General features: G+C 42.5%; 1 protein-coding gene across 2 annotated transcripts in view; it reads right to left on the bottom strand.

Annotated features, from left to right (window-relative positions):
* PUF60 (poly(U) binding splicing factor 60) overlaps positions 1–23,088 on the bottom strand; it is a 232,310-nt gene that overhangs the window by 62,406 nt on the left and 146,816 nt on the right. For both annotated transcript variants that reach the window (XM_053715484.1, XM_053715485.1), the window contains 2 exons: positions 11,331–11,492; positions 8,077–8,169 (listed from right to left, as the gene is read on the bottom strand). In XM_053715484.1, coding sequence (XP_053571459.1) covers positions 8,077–8,169; positions 11,331–11,492 — 255 coding nt within the window. The remainder of the gene's footprint in view (positions 1–8,076; positions 8,170–11,330; positions 11,493–23,088) is intronic.

The following is a 23,088-nucleotide window of genomic DNA, read 5'->3' as shown; positions in this document are numbered from 1 at the left end:
AGGACCTTGAAGTAGAAGGTCCTGCCTCAGCGGCAGAGTCCAAGGTGGAAATGATGACATGTCCACCAGATCTGCGTACCAAGTCCTGCGTGGCCACGCAGGAGCTATCAAAATCACCGAAGCTCTCTCCTGCTTGATCTTGGCAATCAGACGAGGGAGCAGAGGAAACGGTGGAAACACATAAGCCAGGTTGAAAGACCAAGGCGCTGCTAGAGCATCTATCAGCGCTGCCTTGGGATCCCTGGACCTGAACCCGTAACAAGGAAGCTTGGCGTTCTGACGAGACGCCATGAGATCCAGTTCTGGTTTGCCCCAAAGTTGAATCAACTGTGCAAAAACCTCCGGATGGAGTTCCCACTCCCCCGGATGAAAAGTCTGTCGACTTAGAAAATCCGCCTCCCAGTTCTCTACTCCTGGGATATGGATAGCTGATAGATGGCAAGAGTGAACCTCTGCCCATAGAATTATTTTTGAAACCTCCAACATTGCTAGGGAACTCCTTGTTCCCCCTTGATGGTTGATGTAAGCTACAGTCGTGATGTTGTCCGACTGAAATCTGATGAACCTGACCGCAGCTAGCTGAGGCCAAGCCTGAAGAGCATTGAATATCGCTCTTAGTTCCAGAATGTTTATCGGAAGGAGTGTCTCCTCCTGAGTCCACAAGCCCTGAGCCTTCAGGGAGTTCCAGACTGCACCCCAGCCCAGAAGGCTGGCATCTGTCGTTACTATTGTCCAATCTGGCCTGCGGAAGGTCATACCCTTGGACAGATGGAACCGAGATAACCACCAGAGAAGAGAATCCCTGGTCTCTTGATCCAGATTTAGTAGAGGGGACAAATCTGTGTAATCCCCATTCCACTGACTGAGCATGCAGAGTTGCAGCGGTCTGAGATGTAGGCGGGCAAACGGCACTATGTCCATTGCCGCTACCATTAAGCTGATTACTTCCATACACTGAGCCACTGAAGGGCGAGAAGTAGAATAAAGAACACGGCAGGAATTTAGAAGTTTTGACAACCTGGCCTCTGTCAGGTAAATCTTAATTTCTACAGAATCTATCAGAGTTCCTAGGAAGGAAACTCTTGTGAGAGGGGATAGAGAACTTTTTTCTTCGTTCACTTTCCACCCATGCGACCTCAGAAATGCCAGAACAATGTCCGTGTGAGACCTGGCAACTTGAAAAGTCAACGCCTGTATCAGAATGTTGTCTGAGTAAGGGGCTACTGCTACAGCCCGCGGCCTTAGGACCACTAGAAGGGACCCTAGAACCTTTGTAAAGATTCTTGGTGCCGTGGCCAACCCGAAGGGAAGAGCCACAAACTGGTAGTGCCTGTATTGACCCTCCTGGATCATAGGAAAAATGGTTTGAATAGTCTCCATCTTGAAGGATGGGACTCTGAGAAATTTGTTTAAGATCTTGAGATCTAAGATTGGTCTGAATGTTCCCTCTTTCTTGGGAACAACAAACAGATTTGAATAAAAGCCCTGTCCCTGTTCCTCCTGCGGAACTGGGTGGATCACTCCCATAACTAGGAGGTCTTGAACACAATGTAAGAATGCTTCTCTCTTTATCTGGTTTGCAGATAAAAGTGAGAGATGAAATCTCCCTTTTGGGGGAGAGGTTTTGAATTCCAGAAGATAACCCTTGGACACAATTTCCAATGCCCAGGGATCCTGGACATCTCTTGCCCAAGCCTGGGCGAAGAGAGAGAGTCTGCCCCCTACTAGATCCGTTTCCGGATCGGGGGCTGCTCCTTCATGCTGTCTTAGAGGCAGCAGCATGCTTCTTGGCCTGTTTCCCCTTGTTCCAAGCCTGGTTAGGTCTCCAGACTGGCTTAGACTGGGCAAAAGTTCCCTCTTGTTTTGTGTTAGAGGAAGTTGAAGCTGCGCCACTCGAAGTTTCGAAAGGGCCGAAAACTAGACTGTTTGGTCCTTAATTTGTTGGACCTGTCCTGAGGAAGGGCGTGACCTTTTCCTCCAGTGATGTCAGAAATGATCTCCTTCAGTCCAGACCCGAATAGGATCTGTCCTTTGAAGGGAATGTTGAGAAGTTTAGACTTTGAAGTCACGTCAGCTGACCAGGATTTAAGCCATAGCACCCTACACGCCTGAATAGCAAAACCTGAATTTTTAGCCGTTAGCTTGGTTAAATGAACAACGGCGTCAGAAACAAATGAATTGGCTAGCTTAAGGGCCGTAAGCTTGTCAATAATAACTTCCAACGGGGTTTCAACCTGTAGAGCCTCCTCTAGGGACTCAAACCAGAAAGCCGCGGCAGCAGTGACTTGGGCAATGCATGCAAGAGGCTGGAGAATAAAACCTAGTTGAATAAAAATTTTCTTTAGGTAACCCTCTAATTTTTTATCCATTGGATCTAGAAAAGCACAACTGTCCTCGACAGGGATAGTGGTACGCTTAGCTAGAGTAGAAACGGCTCCCTCCACCTTAGGGACCGTCTGCCATAAGTCCGTGTAGCAGCGTCTATAGGAAACATCTTTTTAAAAACAGGGAGGGGGAGAGAATGGTACACCTGGTCTATCCCATTCCTTAGTAATAATTTCAGAAAACCTTTTAGGGATTGGAAAAACAGAGTAAGTAGGTACTGCATAGTATTTATCCAATCTACATAATTTCTCTGGGACTACAATAGTGTCACAGTCGTCCAGAGTTGCTAAAACCTCCCTGAGCAATACGCGGAGGTGTTCAAGCTTAAATTTAAATGTAGACATATCAGAATCAGATTGAAGTATCTTCCCTGAATCAGAAAAATCACCCACAGATTGAAGCTCCCCTGCTTCAGTATAATGTGAGGGTGTATCAGACATAGCCACTAAAGCGTCAGAGAGCTCTGTGTTTATTCTAGTCCCAGAGCTGTCTTGCTTTCCTTGCAATCCTGGCAGTTTAGATAATACCTCTGTAAGGGTATGATTCATAACTGCCGCCATGTCTTGCAAGGTATACGCAATGGGCGCGCTAGATGTACTTGGCGCCCCTGAGCGGGATTTATAGGATCTGACACGTGGGGAGAGTTAGACGGCATAACTTCCTCCTTGTCAATTTCTTCTGGTGATAACTTTTTTAAAGCCAGAATATGGTCTTTGTAATCTATAGTAAAATCAGTGCATTTGGTACACAAGAGGGGGTTCCACAATGGCTTCTAAACATAATGAACAATGAGTTTCCTCTATGTCAGACATGTTTAAACAGACTAGTAATGAGACCAGCAAGCTTGGAAAACACTTTAATAACTGTGAACAAGCAAAAAATAAAAACGGTACTGTGCCTTTAAGAGAAACAAACAATCACAGAAACTGCTAAAACAGTGAAAAAGGCAGTAAATCTTACGAAATTTTTACAGTGTGAAAAATAGGCTGAAAGAGCATTGCACCCACTTGCAAATGGATGATTAACCCCTTAGTTTCAAAACGGGATAAAAAAAAAAAACGATATAAACGTTTTTAAACAGTCACAACAAACTGCCACTGCTCTACTGTGGCCCTACCTGCCCATACAACGACTTTGGAAGGCACAAAAACCCTTTAGAGAGGTCCTAAATGTTCAGGGGACTCCTTCAGGGAAGCTGGATGTCTCAAGCTGCAAAAACTAATGGAAAATAGGCCCCTCCCAACCTGTACTCACAGTGAGAGGGCCTTAAAAAACTATCCCTAGGCAAAATCTAGTCAGCCATGTGGAAAAACTGGGCCCCAGAATAAAGTTTTATCACCAATATGAAATAAACGTTTATACACCTCAAGCAAACGTTATATCTATTCAGTAATGTGAGTAAATAATAAAAATATTACCCTTTATAGCAAGCATGATACCAGTCGTTATTAAATCACTGTAATCAGGCTTACCGTAAATAAATCCGGTATTGTCAGCATTTTCTAGCTTATTTCTCTAGAAAATTTTAAAACTGCATATACCTCAGAGCAGGAGACCCTGCACGCTATTCCCCCAGCTGAAGTTACCCATCTCTTCAGTAATGTGTGAGAACAGCAATGGATCTTAGTTACAACCTGCTAAGATCATCAAAGACCACAGGCAGACTCTTCTTCAACTTTCTGCCTGAGGCTAAAATAGTACAACTCCGGTACCATTTGAAAATAACAAACTTTTGATTGAAGATAAACTACATTAATGCACCACATCTTTCTAGCTGCTTCCCTTGTTGAGAGCTGCAAGAGAATGACTGGGAGGTGGCAGTTAGGCGAGGAGCTATATAGACAGCTCTGCTGTGGGTGATCCTCTTGCAGCTTCCTGTTGGGGAGGAGAATATCCCACAAGTAATGGATGAATCCGTGGACTGGATACACCTTACAAGAGAAAAAGGCAGAGTACAACAAAACAATTATAGGGATCAAATGGGTAGAGAGCCCTGCCAAGAGTTGCACTGTTGTAGTCAGCTCTTAAAAAGGTGATCTACAAACAGCTGGACTCTTAGGCTTATATGCTAAGGGGGTTCAGGGGATTGCAGTGGAGGAGAGGAACTGGTATAAAGAAAGGTTAGCGTAGGTTGTATGCATCCCTGAACAGTAGAGTCTTTAGGGAGCACTTGAAGCTTTCAAAACTAGGGGAGAGTCTTGTGGAGTGAGGTAGCGAGTTCCACAAGATGGGAGCCAGTCTGGAGAAGTCCTGTAAACGGGAGTGTGATAAAGTAACAAAAGGAGGAAAGTAGGAGGTCATGAGCAGAGCGAAGGGGATGGGAGGGAGAGTATCTGGAGACAAGGTCTGAGATATAGGGGGGAGCAGTGCAGTTGAGGGCTTTATATGTCAGAATGAGAATTTTGTGTTTGATCCTAGAGGAAGCCAGTGAAGGGATTGGCAGAGAGGTGCAGCAGATGAAGAGCGACGTGTAAGGAAGGGGAGTCTGGCAGATCCCTAAATACTGGTAAAAACAGTTTCTCATACACTACCACTTGACTACTGACCCTTGAGGCAGAACTTTCTGCAATGAGAATTTTTTTAGTGTAACTTTTTCTGTAGGTCATTTTCAAATAAAATAAAATTGTAAATTTGTCATTCACAATAAATCACCAGATCAATTGTAATGTGTTGGTTAACTGGAGAATGAAGCAATATTTAAAGTTTCATAATATAGTGTAGTAGTTGAAAATTGCATTGCAAATTAGCTACAGACAAAAAAGTAATCGTAAAATGTCGCTTGAATTAATTTGTTTCCTTTTTTCTTAGTCTAACATAGAAATGTAGTAATAAAAAACAGCTTTGCAGACTGTGAAAGGCTAGGGAACAAGTTTGAAAAAATCTCTGAGAGCCAGGCAACAATCAATGCACTGCTGCTTTGCAGCACTACTGCATATTTGACTGTTCTCTTCAAACAGCACTTTGCTCTGGATGCACTGTGTTAAGGAAAACTTATACAATGCAGCCAGAGAACAGCTCTGTTTAAAGAGAACAGCCTAATGTGGAGCAGCGCTGAAAAGTTAAAGTACTAACAGTTCCTGTTCTTTCTGCAGACATGCTGCATTTTCTGCGATGACATCTCAGATCACTGTATGTTCTGCCTTGGGGCTACTGACAATCGCTTCAGTTTAGCACTGAGGAAGTAATCACAGACCCTACAGGCAGGTATCTCATTGTCAGAGGACGTATTCAAAATGTCCCGGTTACCATCTATAATGTGTATGCCCCTAATGAGAAGAAAGACTAGTTTTTTAGGCAAATTTCACAGCTTTTGACGCAATGGTCCCAGTCCTGTATCATATTAGCAGGGGATTTTAATGTCTCTCTGTCTCCCTACAAAAACACAACAGCAGCAAAACGGACTAGAAAGCAGCAAAGACATAATAATATTGCGAAAGCTATCAGGGACTCCCTGGCTATGCATAACATTTTGGACTCCTGGGAGGCTAAATATGGACCAACACTAGACTATACTTACTACTCATATGCACACAGATCCTACTCTAGGTTGGACTATATCTTTGTCAGTCAGACGCTGTTACCGAATGTGATTTCATCGTCTACTAGTGACTACATTAATAGCCAGTTCCCAGTTGACTAGTGACTACATTAATAGCCAGTTCCCAGTTGACTAGTGACTAGATTAATAGCCAGTTCCCAGTTGACTACATTAACAGCCAGTTGATTAGTGACTACATGAATAGCCAGTTCCCAGTTGACTAGTGACTACATTAATAGCCAGTTCCCAGTTGACTAGTGACTACATTAATAGCCAGTTCCCAGTTGACTAGTGACTACATTAATAGCCAGTTCCCAGTTGACTAGTGACTACATTAATAGCCAGTTCCCAGTTGACTAGTGACTACATTAATAGCCAGTTCCCAGATGACTAGTGACTACATTAATAGCCAGTTCCCAGTTGACTAGTGACTACATTAATAGCCAGTTCCCAGTTGACTAGTGACTAGATTAATAGCCAGTTCCCAGATGACTAGTGACTAGATTAATAGCCAGTTCCCAGTTGACTACATTAACAGCCAGTTGATTAGTGACTACATTAACAGCCAGTTGATTAGTGACTACATTAATAGCCAGTTCCCAGTTGACTAGTGACTACATTAATAGCCAGTTCCCAGTTGACTAGTGACTACATTAATAGCCAGTTCCCAGTTGACTAGTGACTACATTAATAGCCAGTTCCCAGTTGACTAGTGACTACATTAATAGCCAGTTCCCAGTTGACTAGTGACTACATTAATAGCCAGTTCCCAGTTGACTAGTGACTACATTAATAGCCAGTTCCCAGTTGACTAGTGACTACATTAATAGCCAATTGACTAGTGACTACATTAATAGCCAGTTCCCAGCTGACTAGTGACTATATTAATAGCCAGTTCCCAGTTGACTAGTGACTACATTAATAGCCAGTTCCCAGTTGACTAGTGACTAGATTAATAGCCAGTTCCCAGATGACTAGTGACTACATTAATAGCCAGTTCCCAGATGACTAGTGACTACATTAATAGCCAGTTCCCAGTTGACTAGTGACTACATTAATAGCCAGTTCCCAGTTGACTAGTGACTAGATTAATAGCCAGTTCCCAGATGACTAGTGACTACATTAATAGCCAGTTCCCAGTTGACTAGTGACTAGATTAATAGCCAGTTCCCAGATGACTAGTGACTAGATTAATAGCCAGTTCCCAGTTGACTACATTAACAGCCAGTTGATTAGTGACTACATTAATAGCCAGTTCCCAGTTGACTATTGACTACATTAACAGCCAGTTGACTAGTGACTACATTAATAGCCAGTTCCCAGTTGACTATTGACTACATTAACAGCCAGTTGACTAGTGACTACATTAATAGCCAGTTCCCAGTTGACTACATTAACAGCCAGTTGATTAGTGACTACATTAATAGCCAGTTCCCAGTTGACTATTGACTACATTAACAGCCAGTTGACTAGTGACTACATTAATAACCAGTTCCCAGTTGACTAGTAAATACATGAATATTCAGTTCTCAGTTGACTAGTGATTACATGAATAGCCAGTTGACAATGAGTACATGAATATTCAGTTCTCAGTTGACTAGTGATTACATGAATAGCCAGTTGACTAGTGATTACATGAATAGCCAGTTGACTAGTAAATACATGAATATTCAGTTCTCAGTTGACTAGTGATTACATGAATAGCCAGTTGACTAGTGATTACATGAATAGCCAGTTGACTAGTGAGTACATGAATATTCAGTTCCCAGTTGACTAGTGAGTACATTAATAACCAGTTCCCAGTTGACTAGTGACTACATTAATAGCCAATTGACTAGTGACTACATTAATAGCCAGTTCCCAGTTGACTAGTGACTACATGAATAGCCAGTTGACTAGTGACTACATTAATAGCCAGTTGACTAGTGACTACATTAATAGCCAGTTGACTAGTGACTACATTAATAGCCAGTTGACTAGTGACCACATTAATAGCCAATTGACTAGTGACTACATTAATAGCCAGTCACTTTATTAATAGCTAGGTGGCCATAAGTGACATTATGAGATGCTACTTAGCTAGTTATACCACAGAAATTGCAATGCTAAACTTATGTAGGCCGGACACTGATCATCATACAGGACATTCTCACCTTAATATTTCTTCCTCCCAACATAACAGAGTTCATCTGCTCCAGGGCTAGCTGCGCTGCTTCCGGCACCTCATATTCAACAAAGGCAAATCCCTAAAAGACAGGGATCATTTCTGGTTATTGTGCACACTGCTGTATAATATACAGGTCACAGGCGGTACAATAGGAAAAGAAGGTAGGACAAAGAGTTAGCAGTGGAAGATACAGGGTAAGAAATATAAAAGGAGGGGTTGGGAAAATATTAAAACATTTTGTCAATAAAGAGCAAAAACAGAGGTCAGAAATAAATCTCCTTTAAAAAGGAGAGGTGGCCGATAAAAACTGCTGTAAAAGCCCTAAAAGATCAGACCTGTGATCTCCTGATCTAGCTAATTTAGCGCAGGTGTTTATAATTTATAGGAGCAGATAAACGTGTATATATACAAAGCAATAAAAAAGTTACAGAAAAAGTTCCTAAAAAACAAAATTTATGCTTACTTGATAAATTATTTTCTTTTCTGGCAGGGAGAGTCCACAAATTCATTCATTACAGTTGGGAATTCAACACCTGGCCACCAGGAGGAGGCAAAGACATCCCAGCAAACACGCTTCAGGTATCCCTCCCAATTCCCCTACTTCCTCAGTAATTCAGCCGAGGAAAATAAGGAAAGTAGAAGAAACACTAAGGCAGGGCTCGACAAACCAAGGAGCCTGGTAGCCACTGGCTCCTAGAATTTTACCCCTGGCTCCTAACTTTTTGGGTTATTCTCCATATATCTATATACAAATCCAATGGTCTGGCTCCTAAATATTCTTACTGGATCCTAAATTTTAAATACATTTGTCAAGCACTGCACTAAGGGATAGAGGTGCCAGAAGATTAGGAAAAATGCCGCCTTAAAATCACAGGGCGGTGTTTGTGGACTCTCCATGCCAGGAAAGAAAATTTATCAGGTAAGCATAAATGTTGTTATCTTTCCAATGGCAGGGGGAGTCCACAAATTAATTCATTACTGTTGGGAATCCAATACTGAAGCTAGAGAGGACACAGAATGAACAGGGAGGGAAAAAAGGCACCACCACTTGAAGCACTTTTCTCCCATAAGAAGCCTCAGCTGAGGAAAAAACATCAAACTTGTAACATTTAGAAAAAGTATGCAAAGAGGACCAGGTAGCCGCCTTACAGATTTGTTCTATAGAAGCTTTGCTCTTAGAAGCCCAAGAAGAGGACACAGCACTGGTAGAGTGAGCCGTAATCCTCTCAGGAGGCTGCTGACCAGCTTCCTCATAAGCCAAACAAATGACACTCCTCAGCCAAAATGAAAGTGTAGTCGCAGTAGCTTTTTGACCCTTGCGCTTACCGGCGTACACAACAAACAAGGAAGTAGATTGCTTAAAATCCTTAGTAGCATGGAGATAGAATTTCAAAGCACACACCACATACTTTCTCTTCCTCTTACCCTAAACAGGTAAAGCACTCGGTGCTCTGACAAAATGCTGACAGCATTCTGTCCGACGACATTTGGCAGACGGACAGAATGCCGAAGCATGTTCTGAGTTCGGCCGAGAGCAGATACCCTCCGGAGTGCTCCGTTCTAATCAGAGCCTCGGGCGCCGCAACCGCCTCTGGGAACCTAACCATGGGTCCCAGCCCACACGTCTTGTAATTCCCTGTCTGTGAAATTATCTATCAAATGTATCTATTTATATATCTATATACTGAATCTATCAAATGTATCTATCTATGGAATCTATCTATCTAGTGGCCAGAATGTTATCTGACAGCCACTTGTGTGTCGGACTATTAGTCCGGCCACAAAAGCACTCAGTGCAGCAGAAACAGCTGATTGAAGCTGTGCTGCAAAGTCTCCTGGTAAAAAAAATCCCCCAGAAAGAGACTGAGCGGAGCCGCAGGGAACTGCCGGTGCAACTGCTTGGGACGGAGGGGAAAGTTGAGGCATGTCAAGGGCAACAGAGTCCTGAGAGGTAGAGGGCTCTGAGGGGTTAAACTTCTTAAAAACAGCAGATAAAGGTTTAGATTTTTTTGGTTTTTGACTGCAACATAGAAGCTAAACATAACTGTGCAGGGGGAATAACATGGGCCTCTTCACAGTACAAACATTTGTCAGCCAAAGTGAGAGAGAATCATTACCAAAATCCATTCTATCCTCAATACTACGGATCCCCACAGAAACAAAGTCACGCTCAAACACAGGAGAGAGAGCAACTAAACAAAAATGACAGAATTTATTTCCAAACGATATGAGATATCACAAATAAATATCCTCCAAGCGGCACCTCTATAAGCCCCAGCAGTGACTGGGGAACTTACCAACCTCCCGCTGCAGTGCCAACTACCGCGCTGAACGCTACCTAAGTAGTTGTGAGAAAAGATGGAAGAACAGCGATGTGCACGGTAGATCATGTGGCGACACATTAGGGGAGGTCCATTGCACAGAGGAGAAGTGCGTTGAACCACTAAATGTCAATCATGTAAAACACTAGGGGAAAAGTCCCCGCCAGTACAGGCTTCACCTTCACTAACAGAAGTAAAAACACTACCTCTATAGTTTGTGCACACAAAACACCCCTCTCAAAAAGTCAGAAAAATAAAAAAGCCCAGAAAGCCTCAGTCCCATTTGCTGATACGATCCTACACATAAACGGTTAGCGCAGTGCCCTGCAATAAACTCCCCAATATATATAATCCCACTAGAATGAGTAATATACATGTCCCCAGGCAAGTAACTAGGAGACACCTCATAGTGCCTTTATGCCATACATCCCTTTAAAGGAAGAGACACTTACCTTTGGAGCCTATGCAATGGGGCAGACACAGCACTTACAGGTCTGACAGCTTCATCCAGACAGAGACCTGAAGTAGATGGGAAAGCAGAGAAAACGTAACACTGTTGCCAGGTGGGGGTGTTAGCACAGATTGCTGGAAGGAGAAGTTCCCTGCGACATCCAGCAGCTAACAATACTCTTACTAAGAGGTTTCATGGACACAGCATTAGGGAAACTACCCATTAAAGGACTTCAGAGCACCAACTTCACCTTCCTCCAAGTTACAGAGGCAAAGAATAACAGGGGGAGTATGGCAAGTGAGGGGGACACTTGAGCTTTGGCTGGGGTGTATTTGCCTCTTCCAGGTGGCCAGGTGTTGAATTCCCTACAGTAATGAATGAATTTGTGGACTCTCCATGCCATTGTAAAGAAACAGTATTACCTTCTCCTCTGACACATCACGTCACCCACCATGGATAAAAGCTAACCTTGTGCTTCATTGTGACCGAGTCCCACGACATGTCTATGCTTTTTATGGGTCCGAAAGGAGCAAAGGCTTGGCGTATTGTGTCCTCTCCTAGTTCGTAATAAATGGAGCCCACGTACACTCGGCACATGATGGCAAGAGCACGCTGCCTCTGAGCTGCCATCTGCAACAGAAAGAGTAATGGTTAGGAGTGTGTGATGCTCACTTATGCACACAACATTAACATTTCACCTGCCTCGCACCCCCCACCTCCCTTTTCTACAGCACACTGGACCCATTTATTCTCACCACCTCACAACGTCAAGAGCTGCCACCTTTAGGCAGTGACTGGACCAAGCTGTGCCATTCAGACCTGCAGGAGGAGGAAGCAGTTATGGACACTGTAGGGTGTTGTAAACCCTTGTTTTCTGTACAGCAATTTATAAATCTGAGATGTACCACAAACTGAATAAAGTACAAAGAAACACACAGACTCCAGGATGATGTATGTACATTATGGTCAAAATCCAAGCAACATTTCCACAATGACAAATTACCGATATCTTAAGGAACTAAACACAAAAGGCTAACACCAAACAAATGGTTTGGTTTATGTGTTTAATAAAATAAAAAAAAAGAAGATCAACTAAAACTAAAAATGCGTTTTTTTTAAGCTATGGAAAAGCAGCTTTATGAAAAAGTGTGATTCCTAAAACAAATTAGTTTACATAAGTTTTAGTGACTTTCTTTGCTAATTTGAAAGAGCTGCTTCCAGACAAATACAGCAGAATAGAACAACTTACAAATACAATACATAAATGTCTTACTGCTATAGTCAGCATTGTAAGCTCTGACACAAGCTCAGTGTGCCAGGAATACATACGGTTTCTCTGCATATTACACAATTGTGTTGCAGTGTCAGGGTGCTAATACAATGTACGTCTGCTGCATGTTGGAACGAGAATTATGACCATAATGTAAGCACATTACCACTAATACATTATATTTAATTATATTTCTCTAATTCTCATTAATATTATACTATATTTCTGATTCTAGTCGAACTGCCCTTTTTAGCAGCAGCACATATAACATTAATGGGAAAATGTCTAAAGATTACAGGAGAACATGTCAAGTAGAGAGCCTGTTCTACTGCAATTGTGAAAAAATCAACATTTACACCACTGCTTTCTAGTGTAATCCCTGCTCCTGCGTAAGCAATTGCACGAGGCACGCCAACCTCTGAGATGCCGGAGAGAAGAAGTTTGTCATGAGATCCTGCACTTTAAGACCTCAAAAACCGAGAATGCAGCTTAATAAATGTATCCCTAAGCAGACAATAATTTGCTTCTGCACTGCATGAGCAGCAGAGGATGTTGTTGTGCTAGTATGTAGGTGTAATGTACCATATGTGATTTGCACTGCATGAGCAGCAGAGGATGTTGTTGTGCTAGTATGTAGGTGTGTAATGTACCATATGTGATTTGCACTGCATGAGCAGCAGAGGATGTTGTTGTGCTAGTATGTAGGTGTAATGTACCATATGTGATTTGCACTGCATGAGTAGCAGAGGATGTTGTTGTGCTAGTATGTAGGTGTGTAATGTACCATATGTGATTTGCACTGCATGAGTAGCAGAGGATGTTGTTGTGCTAGTATGTAGGTGTGTAATGTACCATATGTGATTTGCACTGCATGAGCAGCAGAGGATGTTGTTGTGCTAGTATGTAGGTGTAATGTACCATATGTGATTTGCACTGCATGAGCAGCAGAGGATGTTGTTGTGCTAGTATGTAGGTGTGTAATGTACCATATGTGATTTGCACTGCGTGAGCAGCAGAGGATGTTGTTGTGCTAGTATGTAGGTGTGTACCATATGTGATTTGCACTGCATGAGCAGCAGAGGATGTTGTTGTGCTAGTATGTAGGTGTAATGTACCATATGTGATTTGCACTGCATGAGCAGCAGAGGATGTTGTTGTGCTAGTATGTAGGTATAATGTACCATATGTGATTTGCACTGCATGAGCAGCAGAGGATGTTGTTGTGCTAGTATGTAGGTGTAATGTACCATATGTGATTTGCACTGCATGAGCAGCAGAGGATGTTGTTGTGCTAGTATGTAGGTGTAATGTACCATATGTGATTTGCACTGCATGAGTAGCAGAGGATGATGTTGTGCTAGTATGTAGGTGTAATGTACCATATGTGATTTGCACTGCATGAGCAGCAGAGGATGTTGTTGTGCTAGTATGTAGGTGTGTAATGTACCATATGTGATTTGCACTGCATGAGTAGCAGAGGATGATGTTGTGCTAGTATGTAGGTGTAATGTACCATATGTGATTTGCACTGCATGAGTAGCAGAGGATGTTGTTGTGCTAGTATGTAGGTGTGTAATGTACCATATGTGATTTGCACTGCATGAGTAGCAGAGGATGTTGTTGTGCTAGTATGTAGGTGTGTAATGTACCATATGTGATTTGCACTGCATGAGCAGCAGAGGATGTTGTTGTGCTAGTATGTAGGTGTAATGTACCATATGTGATTTGCACTGCATGAGTAGCAGAGGATGTTGTTGTGCTAGTATGTAGGTGTAATGTACCATATGTGATTTGCACTGCATGAGTAGCAGAGGATGTTGTTGTGCTAGTATGTAGGTGTAATGTATCATATGTGATTTGCACTGCATGAGCAGCAGAGGATGTTGTTGTGCTAGTATGTAGGTGTAATGTACCATATGTGATTAGCACTGCATGAGCAGCAGAGGATGTTGTTGTGCTAGTATGTAGGTGTGTAATGTACCATATGTGATTAGCACTGCATGAGCAGCAGATGATGTTGTTGTGCTAGTATGTAGGTGTAATGTACCATATGTGATTAGCACTGCATGAGCAGCAGAGGATGTTGTTGTGCTAGTATGTAGGTGTGTACCATATGTGATTTGCACTGCGTGAGCAGAAGAGCATGTTGTTGTGCTAGTATGTAGGTGTGTAATGTACCATATGTGATTTGCACTGCATGAGCAGCAGAGGATGTTGTTGTGCTAGTATGTAGGTGTAATGTACCATATGTGATTAGCACTGCATGAGCAGCAGAGGATGTTGTTGTGCTAGTATGTAGGTGTAATGTACCATATGTGATTTGCACTGCATGAGAAGCAGAGGATGTTGTTGTGCTAGTGTGTAGGTGTGTAATGTACCATATGTGATTTGCACTGCATGAGCAGCAGAGGATGTTGTTGTGCTAGTATGTAGGTGTATAATGTACCATATGTGATTTGCACTGCGTGAGCAGCAGAGGATGTTGTTGTGCTAGTATGTAGGTGTAATGTACCATATGTGATTAGCACTGCATGAGCAGCAGAGGATGTTGTTGTGCTAGTATGTAGGTGTAATGTACCATATGTGATTTGCACTGCATGAGCAGCAGAGGATGTTGTTGTGCTAGTATGTAGGTGTAATGTACCATATGTGATTTGCACTGCATGAGCAGCAGAGGATGTTGTTGTGCTAGTATGTATGTGTATAATGTACCATATGTGATTAGCACTGCATGAGCAGCAGAGGATGTTGTTGTGCTAGTATGTAGGTGTGTAATGTACCATATGTGATTTGCACTGCATGAGCAGCAGAGGATGTTGTTGTGCTAGTATGTAGGTGTGTAATGTACCATATGTGATTTGCACTGCATGAGCAGCAGAGGATGTTGTTGTGCTAGTATGTAGGTGTAATGTACCATATGTGATTTGCACTGCATGAGCAGCAGAGGATGTTGTTGTGCTAGTATGTAGGTGTGTACCATATGTGATTTGCACTGCGTGAGCAGCAGAGGCTGTTGTTGTGCTAGTATGTAGGTGTGTAATGTACCATATGTGATTTGCACTGCATGAGCAGCAGAGGATGTTGTTGTGCTAGTATGTAGGTGTGTAATGTACCATATGTGATTTGCACTGCATGAGCAGCAGAGGATGTTGTTGTGCTAGTATGTAGGTGTATAATGTACCATATGTGATTTGCACTGCATGAGCAGCAGAGGATGTTGTTGTGCTAGTATGTAGGTGTGTAATGTACCATATGTGATTTGCACTGCATGAGCAGCAGAGGATGTTGTTGTGCTAGTATGTAGGTGTAATGTACCATATGTGATTTGCACTGCATGAGCAGCAGAGGATGTTGTTGTGCTAGTATGTAGGTGTAATGTAACATATGTGATTTGCACTGCATGAGCAGCAGAGGATGTTGTTGTGCTAGTATGTAGGTGTGTAATGTACCATAGGTGATTTGCACTGCGTGAGCAGCAGAGGATGTTGTTGTGCTAGTATGTAGGTGTAATGTACCATATGTGATTTGCACTGCATGAGCAGCAGAGGATGTTGTTGTGCTAGTATGTAGGGGGTTTGGTGTAATGTACCATATGTGATTTGCACTGCATGAGCAAGCAGAGGATGTTGTTTGTGCTAGTATGTAGGTGATGTAATGTACCATATGTGATTTGCACTGCATGATAGCAGAGGATGTTGTTGTGCTAGTATGTAGGTGTGAAATTACCATATGTGATTTGCACTGCATGAGGCAGCAGAGGATGTTTGTTGTGCTAGTATGTAGTGTGATGTACCATATGTGATTTGCACTGCATGAGGCAGCAGTAGGATGTTGTTGATGCTAGTTATGTAGGTGTAATGTACCATATGTGATTTGCATCTTGCATGAGCAGCAGAGGATGTTGTTTGTGCTAGTGATGTATGGTGTAGGTAATTTACCATATGTATTTGCACTGCAGATGAGCAGCAGAGGATGTTGTTGTGCTAGTATGTAGGTGTGTAATGTACCATATGTGATTTGCACTGCATGAGCAGCAGAGGATGTTGTTGTGCTAGTATGTAGGTGTGTAATGTACCATATGTGATTTTGCACTGCATGAGCAGCAGAGGATGTTGTTGTGCTAGTATGAAGGTGGTGGTAATGTACCATATGTGATTTGGGCACTGCATGAGGCAGCAGTAGGATGTTGTTGTGCTAGTATGTAGGTGTGTACCATATGTGATTTGCACTGCATATGAAGCAGCACGAGGAGTTGTTGTGCTAGTAATGTACGGAGTGTAAGTGTACCATATGTGATTTGCAATGCATGAGCAGCAGAGGAATGTTGTTGTGCTAGTATGTATGTGTCTAATGTACCATATGTGATTAGCACCTGCGATGCAGCAGCAGAGGATGTATGTTTGTGCTAGTATGTAGGTGTAATGTACCATAGGTGTGATTTGCACTGCAATGAGCAGCAGAGGATGCTTGTTGTCGCTAGTAATGTAGTGCTTATAATCGTACACATTTGTGATCTAGCACTGCAAGAGCAGCAGAGGATGTTGTTTAGTGCTAGTATGTAGTGTGTTAATGTACCATATGGATTTGTCATCTGCTAAACAAGAGCTAGCAGAGGATGTTGTTTGAGCTAGTATTGTAGTGTTGTGTTAACAAATGTACCATTATGAGGATTTTGCACTGTCATGAGCAAGCAGTGGATGTTGTTGTGCTAGTAGTGTAGGTGTGTACATATGTGAGATTTGCATGAGACAGTAGAGCAGCAGAGGATGTTGATTGTCTTGCTAGTATGTAGGTGTATAATGTACCATATGTGATTTGCACTGCATGAGCAGCAGAGGATGTTGTTGTGCTAGTATGTAGGTGTAATGTACCATATGTGATTTGCACTGCATGAGCAGCAGAGGATGTTGTTGTGCTAGTATGTAGGTGTAATGTACCATATGTGATTTTGCACTGCATGAGCTAGGCAGAGGATGTTGTTGTGCTAGTATGTAGGTGTGTAATGTACCATATGTGATTTGCACTGCATGAGCAGCAGAGGATGTTGTTGTGCTAGTATGTAGGTGTAATGTACCATATGTGATTTGCACTGCATGAGCAGCAGAGGATGTTGTTGTGCTAGTATGTAGGTGTAATGTAACATATGTGATTTGCACTGCATGAGCAGCAGAGGATGTTGTTGTGCTAGTATGTAGGTGTGTAATGTACCATATGTGATTTGCACTGCATGAGCAGCAGAGGATGTTGTTGTGCTAGTATGTAGGTGTAATGTACCATATGTGATTTTGCACTGCATGAGTAGCAGAGGATGTTGTTGTGCTAGTATGTAGGTGTGTAATGTACCATATGTGATTTGCACTGCATGAGCAGCAGAGGATGTTGTTGTGCTAGTATGTAGGTGTGTAATGTACCATATGTGATTTGCACTGCATGAGCAGCAGAGGATGTTGTTGTGCTAGTATGTAGGTGTATGTACCATATGTGATTTGCACTGCATGAGCAGCAGAGGATGTTGTTGTGCTAGTATGTAGGTGTGTAATGATAACCATATGTGATTTGCACTGCATGTAGCAGCAGAGGATGTTGTTGTGCTAAGTATGTAGGTGTGTAATGTACCATAAGTGATTTGCACTGCATGAGCAGCAGAGGATGTTGTTGTGCTAGTATGTAGGTGTGTAATGTACCATATGTGATTGCACTGCGTGAGCAGCCAGAGGATGTTGTGTGCTAGTATGTAGGTGTGAATGTACCATATGTGATTTGCACTGCTTGTAGCAGCAGAGGATGTTGTTGTCGTAGTAGGTAGGTGTAATGTACCATATGTGATTTGCACTGCATGAGCAGCAGAGGATGTTGTTGTGCTAAGTATGTAGGTTGTATTGTACCATATGTGATTTGCACTGCATGAGCAGCAGAGGATGTTGTTGTGCTAGTATGTAGGTTGTAATGTACCATATGTGATTTTGCATGCATGAGTAGCAGAGGATGTGTGTTGTGCTAGTATGTAGGTGTGTAATGTACCATATGTGATTTGCACTGCATGAGTAGCAGAGGATGTTGTGTGCTAGTATGTAGGTGTAATGTACCATATGTGATTTGCACTGCATGAGTCAGCAGAGGATGTTGTTGTGCTAGTATGTAGGTGTAATGTACCATATGTGATTTGCACTGCATGAGCAGCAGAGGATGTTGTTGTGCTAGTATGTAGGGTGTAATGTACCATATGTGATTTGCACTGCATGAGCAGCAGAGGATGTTGTTGTGCTAGTATGTAGGTGTAATGTACCATATGTGATTTGCACTGCATGAGCAGCAGAGGATGTTGTTGTGCTAGTATGTAGGTGTGTAATGTACCATATGTGATTTGCACTGCATGAGCAGCAGAGGATGTTGTTGTGCTAGTATGTAGGTGTGTAATGTACCATATGTGATTTGCACTGCATGAGCAGCAGAGGATGTTGTTGTGCTAGTATGTAGGTGTAATGTACCATATGTGATTTGCACTGCATGAGTCAGCAGAGGATGTTGTTGTGCTAGTATGTAGGTGTAATGTACCATATGTGATTTGCACTGCATGAGTAGCAGAGGATGTTGTTGTGCTAGTATGTAGGTGTGTAAGTGTACCATATGTGATTTGCACTGCATGAGCAGCAGAGGATGTTGTTGTGCTAGTATGTAGTGTGTAATGTACCATATGTGATTTGCACTGCATGGCAGCAGAGGATGTTGTTGTGCTAGAATGTAGGTGTAATGTACCATATGTGATTTGCACTGCATGAGTAGCAGGATGTTGTTGTGCTAGTATAGTAGGTGTGTAATGTACCATATGTGATTTGCACTGCATGAGCAGCAGAGGATGTTGTTGTGCTAGTATGTAGGTGGTGTAATGTAACCTATGTGATTTGCACTGCATGAGTAGCAGAGGATGTTGTTGTGCTAGTATGTAGGTGTAATGTACCATATGTGATTTGCACTGCATGAGCAGCAGAGGATGTTGTTGTGCTAGTATGTAGGGTGTAATGTACCATATGTGGATTTTGCACTGCATGAGTAGCAGAGGATGTTGTTGTGCTAGTATGTAGGTGTGTAATGTACCATATGTGATTTGCAACTGCATGAGCAGCAGAGATGTTGTTGTGCTAGTAGGTAGTGTATGTAACAATATGTGATTTGCACTGCATGAGCAGCAGAGGATGTTTGTTGTGCTAGTATGTAGTGATAATTGTACCATATGTGATATTGCACTGCATGAGCAGCAGAGGATGTTGTTGTGCTAGTATGTAGGTGGTGTAATGTATCATATGTGAGTTGCACTAGCATTGAGCAGTCAGAGGATGTTGTTGTGCTAGGATGTAGGTGTGTAATGTACCATAGGTGATTTGCACTGCATGAGCACAGGAGGATGTTGTTGTGCCTAGTATGTAGGTGTGTAATGTACAATATGTGATTTGCAGCTGCATGAGCAGCAGAGGATGTTGTTGTGCTAGGTAATGTAGGTGTGTAATGTCCAGCATATGTGATTTGCACTGCATGAGCAGCAGAGGATGTTGTTGTGCTAGTATGTAGGTGTGTAATGTACCATATGTGATTTGCACTGCATGAGCAGCAGAGGATGTTGTTGTGCTAGTATGTAGGTGTGTAATGTACCATATGTGATTTGCACTGCATGAGCAGCAGAGGATGTTGTTGTGCTAGTATGTAGGTGTAATGTACCATATGTGATTTGCACTGAAAGAGAGGCAGAGGATGTTGTTGTGCTAGTAATGTAGGTGTGTAAAGTACCATATGTTATTTGCACCTGCAATGAGCAGCAGAGATGTTGTTGTGCTAGTATGTAGGTGTGTACCATATGTGATTTGCACTGCATGAGCAGCAGAGGATGTTGTTGTGCAGTATGTAGGTGTAATGTACCATATGTGATTTGCACTGCATGAGCAGCAGAGGATGTTGTTGTGCTAGTATGTAGGTGTGTAATGTACCATATGTGATTTGCACTGCATGAGCAGCAGAGGATGTTGTTGTGCTAGTATGTAGGTGTGTAATGGTCCATATGTGATTTGCACTGCATGAGTAGCAGAGATGTTTTTGTGCTAGTATGTAGGTGTGTAATGTACATATGTGATTTGCACTGCATGAGCAGCAGAGGATGTTGTTGTTGCTAGTATGTAGGTGTTAATGTACCATATGTGATTTGCACTGCATGAGTCAGCAGAGGGATGTTGTTGTGCTAGTATTAGGTGTGTAATGTACCATATGTGATTTGCACCTGCAGTGAGCAGCAGAGGGATGTTGTTGTGCTAGTATGTAGGTGTAATGTACCATATGTGATTTGCACTGCATGAGCAGCAGAGGATGTTGTTGTGCTAGTATGTAGGTGTAATGTACCATATGTGATTTGCACTGCGGATGCGAGCAGAGGATGTTGTTGTGCTAGTATTAGTAGGTAATCGTACCATATGTGGCTTTTCACTGCATGAGCAGCAGAGGATGTTGTTGTGCTAGTATGTAGGTGTGTAATGTACCATATGTGATTTGCACTGCATGAGCAGCAGAGGATGTTGTTGTGCTAGTATGTAGGTGTAATGTAACATATGTGATTTGCACTGCATGAGTAGCAGAGGATGTTGCTGTGCTAGTATGTAGGTGTAATGTACCATATGTGATTTGCACTGCATGAGCAGCAGAGGGTGTTGTTATGCTAGTATGTAGGTGTAATGTACCATATGTGATTTGCACTGCATGAGCAGCAGAGGATGTTGTTGTGCTAGTATGTAGGTGTAATGTAACATATGTGATTTGCACTGCATGAGTAGCAGAGGATGTTGTTGTGCTAGTATGTAGGTGTAATGTACCATATGTGATTTGCACTGCATGAGCAGCAGAGGATGTTGTTGTGCTAGTATGTAGGTGTGTAATGTACCATATGTGATTTGCACTGCATGAGCAGCAGAGGATGTTGTTGTGCTAGTATGTAGGTGTAATGTACCATATGTGATTTGCACTGCATGAGCAGCAGAGGATGTTGTTGTGCTAGTATGTAGGTGTAATGTACCATATGTGATTTGCACTGCATGAGCAGCAGAGGATGTTGTTGTGCTAGTATGTAGGTGTGTAATGTACCATATGTGATTTGCACTGCATGAGTAGCAGAGGATGTTGTTGTGCTAGTATGTAGGTGTGTAATGTACCATATGTGATTTGCACTGCATGAGTAGCAGAGGATGTTGTTGTGCTAGTATGTAGGTGTAATGTAACATATGTGATTTGCACTGCATGAACAGCAGAGGATGTTGTTGTGCTAGTATGTAGGTGTAATGTACCATATGTGATTTGCACTGCATGAGTAGCAGAGGATGTTGTTGTGCTAGTATGTAGGTGTGTAATGTACCATATGTGATTTGCACTGCATGAGCAGCAGAGGATGTTGTTGTGCTAGTATGTAGGTGTGTAATGTACCATATGTGATTTGCACTGCATGAGCAGCAGAGGATGTTGTTGTGCTAGTATGTAGGTGTAATGTACCATATGTGATTTGCACTGCATGAGGCTGCAGAGGATTGTGTTGGGCTAGTATGTAGGTGGGTAATGTACCATATGTGATTTGCACTGCAAGAGCTGCAGAGGATGTGGTTGGTGCTAGGACTGTAGGGTGTAATTGTACCTTGATGTGCATTTGGCTACATGCATGAGCAGCATGAGGATGTTGCTGTGCTAGGATGGTAGGTGTAATGTCTACCATTGTGAGTTGCTCTGCAATGAGCAGCAGAGGGTGTTTGTTGTGCTAGTATGTAGGGGTGTCAATGTACATATGTGAATTTGCACTGCAATGAGCAGCGAGAGGATTTGTTGTGCTAGTATTGTAGTTGTGAATGTACCATTATGTGGTTTTGCACTGGCTCTGAGCAGCAGAGGATGTTGGTTGTGCTAGTATGTAGGTAGGTAATGTACCATAGGTGATTTGCACTGCATGAGCAGCAGAGGATGTTGTTGTGCTAGGTATGTAGTGGTAAAGTACCATATGTGATTTGCACTGCATGAGTAGCAGAGGATGTTGTTGTGCTAGTATGTAGGTGTGTAATGTACCATATGTGATTTGCACTGCATGAGCAGCAGAGGATGTTGTTGTGCTAGTATGTAGGTGTAGTACCATATGTATTTGCACTGCATGAGCAGCAGAGGATGTTGTTGTGCTAGTATGTAGGTGTGTAATGTACCATATGTGATTTGCACTGCATGAGCAGCAGAGGGATGTTGTTGTGCTAGTATGTAGGTGTGTAATGTACCATATGTGATTTGCACTGCTAAGGCAGCAGAGGATGTTGTTGTGCTAGTATGTAGGTGTAATGTAACATAGTGATTGTCACCTGCAGATTATCAGAGGATGTTGTGCTAGTATATAGGTGTAATGTACCATATGTGATTTGCACTGCATGAGCAGCAGAGGATGTTGTTGTGCTAGTATGTAGGTGTAATGTACCATATGTGATTTGCACTGCATGAGCAGCAGAGGATGTTGTTGTGCTAGTATGTAGGTGTGTAATGTACCATATGTGATTTGCACTGCATGAGCAGCAGAGGATGTTGTTGTGCTAGTATGTAGGTGTAATGTACCATATGTGATTTGCACTGCATGAGTAGCAGAGGATGTTGTTGTGCTAGTATGTAGGTGTGTAATGTACCATATGTGATTTGCACTGCATGAGCAGCAGAGGATGTTGTTGTGCTAGTATGTAGGTGTGTACCATATGTGATTTGCACTGCATGAGCAGCAGAGGATGTTGTTGTGCTAGTATGTAGGTGTAATGTACCATATGTGATTTGCACTGCATGAGCAGCAGAGGATGTTGTTGTGCTAGTATGTAGGTAATGTATCATATGATTTGCACTGCATGAGCAGCAGAGGATGTTGTTGTGCTAGTATGTAGGTGTGTAATGTACCATAGGTGATTTGCACTG

This window comes from Bombina bombina, chromosome 5, assembly GCF_027579735.1.
Source record: "Bombina bombina isolate aBomBom1 chromosome 5, aBomBom1.pri, whole genome shotgun sequence".
In the NCBI taxonomy this organism is placed as follows: domain Eukaryota; kingdom Metazoa; phylum Chordata; class Amphibia; order Anura; family Bombinatoridae; genus Bombina; species Bombina bombina.
Note: the sequence above shows the minus strand (reverse complement) of the source record. Positions and strands in the feature narration are given on the sequence as shown.